Source organism: Oryza glaberrima, chromosome 4, assembly GCF_000147395.1.
Source record: "Oryza glaberrima chromosome 4, OglaRS2, whole genome shotgun sequence".
Classification (NCBI taxonomy): Eukaryota; Viridiplantae; Streptophyta; class Magnoliopsida; order Poales; family Poaceae; genus Oryza; species Oryza glaberrima.
This window is the reverse complement of record NC_068329.1, coordinates 15,875,355-15,888,884: the sequence shown is the minus strand read 5'-3', so window position 1 is coordinate 15,888,884 and position 13,530 is coordinate 15,875,355. Positions and strand designations below refer to the sequence as shown.

The window sequence follows — 13,530 nt, the reverse complement described above, 5'->3', positions numbered from 1 at the left end:
TATAGGCTTGATCATATTAATGCAACATATTTATCATCTTGTGCTTATTGTCAATCTTATTTGATCTTTATTGGATCTTGTGTTATTTGCTTATCTTTGTTGGGTTGAAGGGAATATCACATTAAGGGAAAGTATTGCATTTCTTACATATGCACTACAACCCTTAGAATGTGAACAAAGTAATCCAAGTGGTAGAAATGTTTTCAAAAGGCCAATTTAACCAAAAGTCAATTTTTTGAGAAAAATTATAATTCTTGAAAACTATTACTTGGAAAATGTTTCAAAAGGCCTCTAACATGTTTTCCAAACTTTAGTTTGCAAGAAAAAGTATTTGTAAAGTAAAAATGCATTTTTGACTAAAATTCTAGTTTCTAGGATCTTGTTTTGGAGCAAAACTATTTTTCGCTCTACAAGGATATCTAAAGAGAATTTGAAATGGAGCCCAAAACAAGTTAGATAGAGTTGGTCATTTCAAATGTTTTTGGTTTTTGAACCTTATCCAAAAGACCAACATATTAAAAGAAATTTGATGTCAAAACTCACCAAAAATTTTAACTAGAGCATATATGGTCACTTTCTATCACTTTGGTGAGTTTATTTCTTAAATCTGAATAATTGTATCTTTTTGGCTCAAAATCATATTTGAACTTCATGCATATTAGTTTCTCTCAAATATCATCTCATTTGTTTCTTTTTGCACTTTTGGAGGAATGTATTTGAAAAGAGAGCTTGTGTAGCCTTTTTCTCAAACTTGGCCTTTAGTATCAAATCTTGAATTCATGAAGCAAAAAAGGAGAGTTGCATCAAGGGGGAGCAATCTGAATCAAACCCATATTCCCTTTGCTCCCAAACATGAATTTTCCAAAAGGTTGCATCCATACCCTTTCAAAAGAGCCTATTTTAGACAAAAGTCAAAAATCTTATTTCAATGGCCCATATTTGTGAAAATCCTTTCAAATGTATCCCAATTTGTATTTCAAATGTTTTTCAAGGCTTTTGGAGTCAAAATTTCCATTTGTCAAACAAAATAGCAAAATTGGTCTCAATAGGATCTTTTAGGATCTTGTTTTGGTTGAAAATGTTTTATTTCTCTAAATCAAAATCTATTGAGTTTTTGGAAAAGCTTTCTATACAAAACATTTAGAGTTGGTCATTTGAAACATTTCTCTAGTTCAAAGTTTTTCCAAAATACCAACCATTCAAACTCTAAAACCATTTGAATTTCAGCAAAAATCTTGACTTGACCATTTTCGGCCTAAACTTGCTTATGGTGTGTTAAGTCTTTAGAGCCAAAGTTCTTTGTGAATCTTGGCTTGGAAGTGTATCTATAACCCTCCTAAGGCTTTACAAATGTCAAACTCCATCGATTTCAAATTTGAATATGATTTGAGCTCTCAACTCAAATTTACTCACCCTAAAGGTCTACAATGCTCTTTTTGTCTTATCTTTTGATAGAAAAATGATTTTTAAGAAATTCTTTTTGGAAAAGTTCCTCACAAGTATAAAGATCAAATCTGCAAGGTTTCAACTCATTTCGATTTGATTTGCAAAGATTTTGACTTTTTCTCGTTTTGCTCAGCTTGCTGAAATTTTCAGAACAACCATGTTTTTGGGCTGATTTGTGATTTTTGTATCTCCAAATGGGTTGCAAATTTGAAGAAGATCACAATATGGCTTTTGATCCTCAATAGTTGAAGTTTACTTCCAAATTTACTCAGAATTTTAGCTGGTCATTTGAATGCCTTTTCAACCTCATTTTCAGTCTCCAAAAATCTGAAAAAGTCTGAAATTTTCAGTTGGCTGAAAGCTTGTGAGATTTGTTTCTTCAATTCGGTTGAGATCTGGGAAAGGACCCCAAAATGAAATTTTTGTATTTTTACATGAACTATCTCCAGGATTTATGGCATATTTTTCCGAGCTTAGTTTCACAGGTTTCTATTGCTAAAAGACGTCGCCATTGCTATGTGCTTTTTCAGCTAAACATGGATTTCAAAGTTCATGTCACTTCTTGTTGATTATTTGAGCATGGTGGTGAAATATAAGATGTTTCAAATAATGAGATCTTTGTTGTTTTGAAAACTTTATGAATCCTTGAGCTCTTTTGGATATGTTCCTTATTTGAACTCTTTTGGTTTTTGAAATGCCCATGATACATGAAACCACCTAAACTCAAAAGTTTTTTTTTTGGACTTCTCAAAACCAAGCCTTCATGGATAGACTCCAAATTCCAATCTTTGCCACCAAATACAAGTTGATCCTTGCTACCAAAGCCGACTACCATTTCTTGATCCCAAATTCGAATTCCTATACACAAGTGGTCTCTCAACAAATGGTAGTATCCCTTGATCATCTTGAACCCAACACTAGCTCATCATTTTCATTACTTGCCAATATCATGCACTTGAGTAAAATTCTTCCAAATAGCCTTGACCAAGCTCTTCTCAATTTTTGACATTCTTGAAAAAAACCTTTGATGAGTATATCTCAAGTGAAAGTTCAAGTGCTCAAACTCACCCCTTCTACATATGAAACATATTCCAAATTTTCTATCCAAAGAAAAGACTCTATGAGTAAGGGGGAGTTTTTCTAAATGGGCTATTTCTAAATATGTAGCTTTGTGCTTCCACAAAAATATTTTTTTTTGGCCTTGTGAGTCTTTATTCCTTTTTGGGATTTTGTAATTGCCTATTTTCTAGCCCTTTTTCATTTTTTGGTGATTAATGCCAAAAGGGGGAGAATATTTGAGGATCCCACATTTGATCTTAAAGGGAGAGAATATTTGTGATCTATTTGTGATCTCCTTATGATCATAGCTATAAAAGGGGGAAATATTCTAGGATCCCACATCATAGCATTACATATGCATCATATGCATAAGCATGTCATTGGCATATCAATATAATGTTGATTTATATCCTTCATATCCAAATGTAGTTATTATCAATGGATTTGTCATCAATCACCAAAAAGGGGGAGATTGTAAGTTCAAGTGCCTTAATTTGGTTTTGGTGATTAATGACAAATCTAACTATATAAGACTAACGTTTTTATGAGCCTTTCTTTGACTAGTCTCATTTGGATATGAAAATAAAAATGATGAGAGGTATGTATTAAACATCACATATTCTAACTTGGTCTCTCTTGTGGATCCAAAATATAGTGTGAGCTCTCTCGTTGATCTTGATTGATTATGTGCATATGTGTTCCTTTATATCCATATGTATGTACACTTGAGGGGGAGCTTATTCTATATTTTGTTTATTATAAGATTTCTATCTTGATTTGAAATCATCTTTCATCTCATCTCTCTATATTGTTTATATCGGGTTATTATCCATCACCAAAGAGAGAAAAGATTGAAAGATCTTGGATTAAACAATTTGTGTAATTGTTACTTTGGTGATAGATGATAAACCGATGTTTATGGGATTAACCTCTCTTTTGCATAAGTTGTCTACTAGGTTATTTCCGATAATGAGATGTGGAAGACTTGCATTCTTTTGTGATGGACCTTAATCATAACAAGGATGAAATGCATGGAGATAAAATGATATGTACCACTTCTTATCTCCTACTTTTTGATAGGTTCATATATATGATTTCCATGTTATTGATATATAAGTGTGAGACTAATGTTTACTTGAGTCTTGTCTTATTTAGTCTCATTTACATTGAGAACATGGAGATCATGAAAGTATATGTTTTATGTTGGTCTACATCATTACTACATATGCCTTCTCTATGTGTATAGGATAAACCCCCATTGGTCATTCTCTAATTATGCATACACTTGCATCTCTTGTATATTTATTTGTATGCATATATTTAGGGGGAGCAAATCCTATACATTTATTGTGCATGTTCTAGATCCATATTGTTCACCTATTATTTATATCGAATCTTTGCACTTGAGCTTGCATACGAGTATATGACACTTGTGATGTTAATGAAAACTCAACAAACATATCCATATCTTTCATATGCAACCGGTTGGTCATCAAGTGAAGGATGACAACCGATTTGTTGAGACTAATGTTCTCCTTTGAAATGTGAAAAGGAATAGGTCCCACTATGATGAGGCTAATGGATGACACGATGGGTTAATGGTCACCAAGCCAAGGGCATCGCCATGTTGGCAAGAATGAAATCAAGCTTGTGATAAGAAGAAAGTCTTGACAAATGATGGTAAATACCTTGGTATAAACATGGTTGAATCAAATGGTCACAAGTGTTGATCTCGACTCAAGCTTGACCCCAAGTTGGATGCGCAAGGCAAAGGTATAATGGAGCTAAGAATGTTTTCTTAGTCTTTTCCTGGTCTTGGTGTTTGGTGTAGACCGGATTTGCTAGATAGGCGCCGTACTATCAAGAGGGGTCTATGAAGCGAGCTTGTGGATGATCTTGTGCCATATTAGTTCATATGCATGTAGGTGTATTTGGTGGGCTTGTCTAGCCAAGTGTGGTGAGTTTTCTCAAGTCCTAAACAAAGAGAGATGTGGGCAAATCCTATAGGTTTGGGTAGCCTCATGTGGTTATATCCGGTGGAGTATCCTTTGGAGTGTGAGCCCTTTCTCCCAGAGAAAAGTTGTGTTTCTTGGATGGATTGTTTATGGGTTGGATAGCCCTTTGAATAAGCTTTCCATAGAGTCCAAGAACACCAAATTCCGAGACCCGAGTCAAGAGATATCGCCGTTTTACTAACGGTTGGTTGAGCTGAAAAGTGACCTGCGGTCTGACCGTGGGCCTTAGGCCGGTCTGACCGGGCCTGTTAGCCGGTCTGACCGGCGTGGTAAGGCCGGTCTGACCGGCCCACTCGTCTGTTGTACTGGTCTGGTTTTTGATGGCGATACAGAACCGCCAGAGCCGCAACCGGTCAGACCGAGCCGGCAGCGGTCTGACCGAGCCGTGGACGGTCTGACCGGCCACTACACTGCGGTCAGACCGACCAGGTTGAGTGGGCTCAATGATTGCCCTGTAACGGCTAGTTTTCTAGCTGTTACAAAGTAGTCCGGCCTGACCGGCCTCACAACAGCGATCTGACCGGCAGAGCACAGAGTTAGGGATTTCGGTTCCAACGGCTAGTTTTGGTGGTTGGGGGTATATATATACCCACTCCCCTGCAGCAAGGGTAAGGTTTTGGCACTCTATTGCATTATCTTGAACCCTTGCAAGAGCTCTCACACCCTTGTGCACTTAGTTTATCTAGTGAGGTGTTAAAGAGTGAGTTAAGCCAATCCAAGTGCATTGCTTCATTGTTATAGCTAGTGTGGCACTTGATCATCCTCGGCAAGCATCCTAGACTTGTTACTCTTGGAGATTGCCGCCTCCTAGACGGCTTGTGTAGGTATTGCCCGGTGACTTCTCCGAGGAGATTGTGGAGGAGGCCCGGCGCCGTTTGTGAGTGGTTTGGAGTTCACCACCTTCGGAGTGAAGGAAGAACTACCCCGAGTGATCGAGGCTTAGGTAGTCCTCTCCATGGGCCGGCTCCCGCCTTGCCCACCCCTTGACGAAGGGAGCGTGCCGTGGCTTCGTGGTTGAGCGGTGGAGTTGGGCTCGCCTCAACGGGGATTAGGAAACCGGTGAGTTTCCGAACCTCGGTGAAAAATTCCTTGCCTCTTGTCTCATTTATTTGTTGCATTTACATTTGTGCTATTTACATTCATAGAGACATATTTGAGCCCATATCACCTAGGTTTGTAAAACTTAACTTAGTTGCTTAGTTAACCTTGCACCTTACCTTGCCTAGCAACTTAGGTTAGTTTTGTTTAAGTGCCATTAAGTTTTAAAACCGCCTATTCACCCCCCTTCTAGTCGGCCTCCTTGATCCTACACCGTCGCCAACCCTCCCCTTTGCCGTTGCCGCACTCCCGCAGGATCCGCCGCGTCTACTCGAGCCCATCGCGTCACGCCGCTCCTGCACTCCAGCGTCCTGCTTAGCTCCTGTGCTCGCCACCGCACTCCTGCCATCGCCAACCCAAGCCCACCTTCAGAATGTGAGGAGGGGAGAAGTGGGAGAGGAAGGGAGAGTTGGGAGAGAAAAATGAGTGGGGGAGAGAGATAGGAAACAGGGTTGTGGAAAAATGAGAGGTGAGGAGATAAGGATGAGACTTAAAAATGCATTTTCCCATCCAACCGTTTAAGTGGTTGTTGACGAAAAAATCGAACACACTGGCCCGGGATATCTGCTTAGCTCCTGTGCAGGTTCAAAGGTTGATGAGATGCGGGCGTGCCAGTCAGTTTGATCCTGCAACTGACAAGATATGCAAATAGTAGATCAAAACAGTCGATCGGCTGACAAGGCGATGGAGTAGTTCCAGCCGATAGCCGATAATAGCCGATGCCGATACCAGCCGATAGCGATAGGGTTGAAGCAATCGGCTATACGTCCAATGTAGATTCTAACACTTTAGTAAATAATGATATATAGGCAATTGGCTACTGATAATAAAATATAACAATAATATAGTCCAGTATAAACCAATCGGCTAGCATTGATATGATAGAATAAGCACCGATCTGAAGGTTAGAGCATACATCGGCTGGAGGTCCGATGTCATGAAATCCACAAGATTAGATTAAACAGTGAAGCCTTTGTTGTCATCGGCTAAATCCAACTTATATGTATATGCAATCCTTATGAGCCGATGCAACGTCCAGATAACTCACCGGCTAAAACCCCGATGAAACCCTTATTGGCAATCAAGAAGCAAGCTAGAGATTATGGTTCTAAGAACGACTTAGTAGATCAAACTTAACTTATGCAGCACTAAGTATGAAAAGAAACATAATATCTAGACAATCAAGCCGTTGACTGAGTTTTCAGGGTGGTAGATGTCTAAGCTAATCTAATCTAGCAACACGATTTAGCCGATACCAGCAGAAACCCTAAAACGAGAAACAACCGATAGAGCTAGATTGATATGCTAAGACTAGATTAACAGAGACATATGATAAATAGGTAGGCAAATATATCATCCAAACCAGAGTAATCCAAGAGGTCGAATGTACTGATGCAGCCTTGAACGGCGCTGACGTAGACGATACAATTGCCTGGGCCGGCGGAACATTGGACTTACCCCTTAGCCGGAGATCGAACACCGATGCAGCCCCGCGTCAGGTGCCAAGTCCCGCCGGACGATAAAATAAAGTAGAAAAGGTAAAAGGTGGCGATGCGCTGAATTGTATTGATTATGAGGATAGATTACATAGACCCCGGGTGTACATATTTATACCCATGGGTTGATACAAGTCCTTGTCGGACAAGAAAGAAACTAACTTAAAGATAAAAGGAAAATATAAAGTCCTTATCGGACACTAAACACTGTTTCCTAAAGATAAAAGGAAACTAACAAACTATTCCTAATTAATAGTTAAACTGCCATGCCGCATCCTCTTTAAACTCGGTCACTTAGGGATAAGTTTCCTTTAGTAGATTGATTTCCTTAACCGAATATAGCAGGAATCCGACTATTGGCGACTTGATAACTCACATCGGCTGATTCCGAGATGCTGCAGCCGATAACGATTCTAAGCCGATGACATCTTTGCCGATTACCAAATTTCACTGTTAACAGTGGTCCGTCTGCGAAATTATACTTGTTTTTTTTCATACTGGTAAGATGTTCGTATGCGAAAATAGATTTTGACATGTGAACCTATAAAGAGCCATATGCAAAAATAAATATCGATTTTTGTAGGTGCAACCAGTTACGGTTCGCCTACCAGCTCACTTCCAATCATATATGGTTGCTTCTAAACCTGTCCTACTGTGAGTACCATTATTACTCACATACAAGTTTGGTTCAGGTGTGACATCTTGCCATATGTTACTTTCTTCCTAAATTCTTGTCAAAAGTTGCACCGAATCAGTTTTTTTTTTTAACTAGTGCATACACGTCAGTCCCCAAGAGAGCTTTTGGCTGCAGAAACAATCTCACTCTTCCTAATCATAATCTTAACCGTGAAAAATATACAACAAGTATTCATTCCTGATCTAATTATCCGAAATACAGTATATGTATACATCATGCACCACTCTTTATTAAAAAGAAGAAGCATTAGGTGGTACGCTAGCCGTTCGATCGGCCGTGGATGGCCAAGATTAACCACTCAATTAACCTCCCAATATACTCTTCACACCATTTGTTAGGATGTTACACATGAAAGAGCAGTAGTTGTATACATAGGGATGGGGCGATGAAATCCAAGGGTGGATATCGGCCGCTGTTGGGTGGATCAGGAGATCTGGACCGTCGGTTGCGGTCGGAACCCCTCCTTGAGAAGAGCCGCCATCACCCAGAGCTTCACCGTGCACTCGCTGATCGCCGACACATCCTCCTCTGCTTCACTAACCTACACACACCACAAGGTAATTAGCGGTTAATCCACATATCCTAATGGAATAATAGTTACTCCCTCCATAAAAAAAAGACAAACCCTGGTTTCCATGCCCAACGTTTAACCATTCGTCTTATTTGAAAAAAATATGAAAAAAAAATAAAAAGACAAGTCACGAATAAAATATTAATCATATTTTATCATCTAACAACAATGAAAATACGAATTATAAAAGAATTTCATATAAGACGGACAGTCAAAATTGGACACGGAAACCTAGGGTTTGTCTTTTTTTTTTTAAAGACGGAGGGAGTACATAATAGAGAAATATCCAGTGAAAAACCACATCAAACAAGTAAAAATATTGAAAATCGGACCTAGGAAACTTCTAGGTTCATAAAAGAAAAACGGAGATAGTATATATAGGCATGAATTGCATTACCACTAAATCTCTAATCCAAAACTAAACTTCTTTTTTCTTACGAAAAATAATTTTCAGGTGAATGGTGCTAATATTTCCCCTTCCAAAATAAAATACCCAATTAACTTAAGAGCAATTTTACAGTGACCGAGAAGTATTAAAAGACCGTAATTTTTAGTGTAACTTCTATTTTTTTTTCTTCTCACGTTGAAGATACCAAGAGATATCAAATTTTATGTTAGATAATAAGCCACCTTCAATGCCTACTCTGAGGACCGTAAAATCGCTTGTAACTCATCAGTAGTTAATTGTAGTTAAGTGACGTGGCAGATGTGATCAAGAGTATAATTACACAGTTAGGTGCATTGGGTGTGACGCACCTTGAGGGTGAGAGTTGCCACGACGCGGTCCGGCGAGCACCCGACGGTGGAGCTCTCCACGGTGAAGCACGACAGCGACTCCACGGCGGCGCAGACCGGCGCCGCCACGCCTCCTCCTCCTCCTCTCGCCGCGGCCGCCGCCGGCTCGCACTCCACCGTCACGAAGAACCGCCCCTCCCCGACCTGCGCCGCGCCGACGTGCGCCACCCTCGCGCCGTGCGGCGCCGCCGCCGCTGTCGTCACGGCGGCGGCGTCCGCGGCCCTCGCCAGCTGGGCAGCCGCCGCCGCCACGCGGCGTGGCTGTCTCTGCGGCCGTTGCGCGGCGGCGGACGGCGGAGGCGGCCTGATCGGGCGCGCCTCCTCGAGCGCGGCGACCTCCTCCTTGAGCTTCCTGGCGTGCGCCTGCAGGTCCTTGACGTACACCACCGCGTCGGCGATGATCGACGCCTTGTCCATCTGCCAAGCAATCATTAAGCTTGTGTTGGCAATGGCGCATGGCGGCGCCGCCATGGCGACGCCGACGCGAGCAATCAAGCACTGAGTACGTACCTTAGTGATGTTGGGGACGAGAGCTCGGAGCTCGTAGAGCTTCTCCTTCATCCGGACCCTCCGCTTCCGCTCCGACACGATCGTCTTCGACCGGTCCCGCCTCTTCCTCGTCGCCGAGTTGTCGCCGTCGCCGTCGCCGAGCTCCCCATCACGAGGGCTCACGTCGCCATCGCCATCGCCATCCCCATCACCGCAGCTAGGCTGGTGGTCCGGCGAGCCGCCGCCCTCGCAATTATTCTGCCACTCTTGCATCCGATCATCACCGCCGCCCACGCGGCCGTCGACACCGCCATTATCATCATCGTCGCCGCCGACGCCGACGCCGAACAGCTCGCCGAGATGCATGAGGTCCTCCATCCAGTCGCCGCCGACATCGGCGAACACGCCGGCGTCGAAGAAGCTCGGGCTCATCATGAGGTGCACCGCCGGCAGCGGCGGCGGCGGCGGTGGCGGCGAGAGTTGCAGCAGGAGGTGGTGGTGCTCCATGGCTGGTGGTGGGGGGTGCTTGTTAAATTAATTGTCTCGCTTTAGGCTTAAGAGAGAGCTAATTAAGCTTATCTAGCCTCAAAGTGGAGGGCTTTTTATATAGAGTGGCTTGCAAGTGTGTGTGAAAGGAATCTGTAACCTGTTTGTGCTGTCTTAAATTACTACTCCATCTGTTTCAGAATGTAAGTCATTTTAGCATTTCCCATATTCATATCGATGTTAATGAATCTAGATATATATCTATCTAGATTTATTAACATCAATATAAATATGGAAAATGCTAGAATGACTTATATTGTGAAACGGACGAAGTAACAATTTATTGTACTCGGTAATAAACATTTTTAGGATGAGTTCAAATATATAACGTATCATAACTTCTCTCGTTTTTCGTGCGCACATTTTCTAACATGTAAATGATGTATGTTTTTTCTCTTTTTAAAAGAAAATCTATAGAAAAGTTGCTAAAAAAATCTCATTGATCTAATTTTTAAATCTATTTAGTTCATACTTAATTAATTATGTACGACTGAATCGTTTCGTTTTGTATACACAGGGAAAAGAAGTTCCCAACCGAGACATGTACACTCAGCATAAGAAAATTAAAGTTTACAACTTTACATACCGAACTTCAAATGAAACCGAGGTATCTGTACTGTGCTTAGCTTCAGACTAGTAAATATACGTTGCCGCACAAAGAATTCGTTAGATAGGGTCAGAAGCTCAATGCATAATTGATTACCGAATCATATTCTTGCTATTTTTCATAAAATTAATATTATTTTTCAAAAAGATGGGTATGGACTTTGGATTAATAAACGAAATGTGATGATCAATTGACTAATACTACTTGATATTAAATATATTTGGTTTTAGAAATGCAATAAATTTGTCCATCATCACTGATCACCTCATAGATGAGGAATGGGCTCATCCTACCAAATTTGAGCAAAGATCCCGTGAGGAACCCATCATATAGAGGGTCTGGTTTCTCAAACCAAACTGCCCCCAAGTCTGTAGATCCTCCATCCACAAATTGATCTCTCACATCTGATTGATTGGTTACCTAGGAGTTTAAGTTACTCCTCCTTTTCAATATAAATATAACCTAGCACAAATGTAACATATCTTAGGACACTACTAATCTGAATTTAGAATTGTGATCTCGTATCTATACTAGGGTCCATTTATATTGGGATGAAGGGATTAAGGACTTTTTCTGTGTTGTTACGGAACTTGAAATGCGTGTGGCAAGGAAGCAAGGTACATTGAGCCTCTGCCACCCCCTAGCCAATTTAATTGAAATTTGGTTTAAAAAAATTAATTGAAATTTGAATACTGTTCTGTCAGAAGCAAGATGCCAGTCAACACACGTAGGTGTGTTTAAATCTAGGGGTGTAAAGTTTTGGCGTGTCACATCGGGTATTATATAGGGTGTCGCATGGGGTGATCGGACACTAATAAGAAAACTAATTACAGTATCCGTCAGTAAACCATGAGACAAATTTATTAAGCCTATTTAATCCATCATTAGCACATATATATTTACTGTAGCAACATATTGTCAAATCATGTAGCAATATAATTAGGCTTAAAAGATTCGTCTCGTAAAGTGGTCGCAATCTGTGCAATTAGTTATTTTTTAGCCTATATTTAATACTTTATGCAGGTGTTCAAACGTTCGATGTGATAGGGTGTAAAATTTTGCAGTGGGATCTAAACAGGTTACCGCTTCCGGTCATAAATATATATATGGCGGATTTGACTTTAATTAAGAGATGGTGTTGACATATTTTTCATGTTGGGAAAGAGCAATTAATTAGATGTTGCTTAAGGAAAATAGTGTGTAGTTTGAAGAGTTGTTTTTTTTTCTCTTCGTGGAACTCAATTTTTTTTATTCATCTCCACCGTTTCAAAATATAAGATATAGTTTTGTTTTGTTAGAGTGAGATTTTGATCGACCATTACTTTGTTTGGGTATAATTTCTATGACACGAAATTGAATTTATTAAATTTGTATTCAAAAGTACTACTTAATTATATGGTTAATTATGCTTCTATATATATCACATAAATGATATAATTGTTGGCCAAAGCCTTATGTGATAATGAAATAAAATAAAAAAAACTTATATTTTTAAACAAAGGGAGTACTTTGAATGCTAGAAGAGCAAAAGTGCCCAGTCAAATAGCACTCAAACCATCCTGATTCTCACTTTACTTAACGGTCTTATTGTCTTACTTCTCCTTTTTTTTTCTTGAAGGATCTGATTCAACATTTGATTATTTAATTAATTAAGCTTCACAGCTTGATATGTCGGCATGGTTGCTTAATGTCCACTAACGATAGGACGGAAGGTACTTAGTTTATTACAACGATAGAGTTGCATTAAAAAGTTGGCTTTGCGTGCACATATATCAATTCATAGTTAAAGGAACTAACATAGTAACATGGCTAGGGACTAAGCCGTACCCCTCCATTCCAAAAAAAACCCAATCTTGTCATTTTTTTTTTTGGATGGAGTAGTACATGATAAGAATTATACAATTAGGTTATAATTTAACTTTCTACTTCCTCGGTTCTAAGATATATATAACCATTTCTAGATTATTTAGCAAATAACAAGGACAAGTCAAAATATTTTCTTTCAGACATATCAGTGATTAAATTATGAGTTTTGAATTATTTAGATTCCCCTCCCAAGTATATTATGGTTGGGCTGAAAATGTATGAATTTCTGTGCATATGAAGTGACTAAGAAATGCTTATATTGTGGCATAAATTTTGAATGCGAGTAATCTTTATATTTTTGAATAGAGAGAGTATTTGGTATGCATGAGGCGAAGATAATATTCAATTTTTTCACTAGTGACTAATATCTCAACTTTGCTTATATGTATAGTGAAATGAGGTATCGCAGCTCTATAGAATCGTGTATTGGTTCTTATGTAAAACATGCTTCAAATAAGATGATAAATACGAAAAATACTCTTTTTAGATAATAAATACAAAGCCTGAAAACACTCTTTGTTGACTATTGCCATCTTATTTTGAACAAAAATTAGTTTTAAATGATTCGAATATGATATCATGATGAACGAAAGTTGTTTGGTTATATTTGTGAGCACTACACACTTTGGTAATATATACATTTGAAGTATTTATGATTTTTTTTAAAAAAGAAGTGGTTAAAGTTTCAAAATAAATAATACTACAGTCAGTTATTAAGAATGGATGCAGTAATTTACCAACCCAGAACGACTGTCACTCGAGGAGTAATATTGTGCATTTTCCCTCTGGTCATGCTCAACTGGTAGACTGGTGCAAGCAATATGTAGTGTGTCGTTGGAAATTTA

The 13,530-nt window shown here is 39.5% G+C and overlaps 1 protein-coding gene across 1 annotated transcript; it reads right to left on the bottom strand.

Annotated features, from left to right (window-relative positions):
• Positions 1-7,716: 7,716 nt before the first annotated feature.
• LOC127771404 (transcription factor BHLH156) lies at positions 7,717-10,364 on the bottom strand. The gene is made up of 3 exons (XM_052297315.1): positions 9,688-10,364; positions 9,139-9,594; positions 7,717-8,352 (listed from the first exon to the last, which is right to left on the bottom strand). Exons 1-3 carry the CDS (start codon positions 10,171-10,173, stop codon positions 8,236-8,238), a joined length of 1,059 nt encoding a protein of 352 aa, XP_052153275.1. The 5' UTR covers positions 10,174-10,364; the 3' UTR covers positions 7,717-8,235.
• Between the last annotated feature and the right edge of the window lie 3,166 nt (positions 10,365-13,530).

Excerpts from the sequence above, each read along its gene's own strand:
- LOC127771404 (XM_052297315.1), bottom strand. The coding sequence starts at position 10,173 with ATGGAGCACCACCACCTCCTGCTGCAACTCTCGCCGCCACCGCCGCCG. Across the intron at positions 9,595-9,687 it reads TCGTCCCCAACATCACTAAG|ATGGACAAGGCGTCGATCAT; the intron begins GTACGTACTCAG and ends ATTGCTTGGCAG. Across the intron at positions 8,353-9,138 it reads TGGCAACTCTCACCCTCAAG|GTTAGTGAAGCAGAGGAGGA; the intron begins GTGCGTCACACC and ends TGGTGTGTGTAG.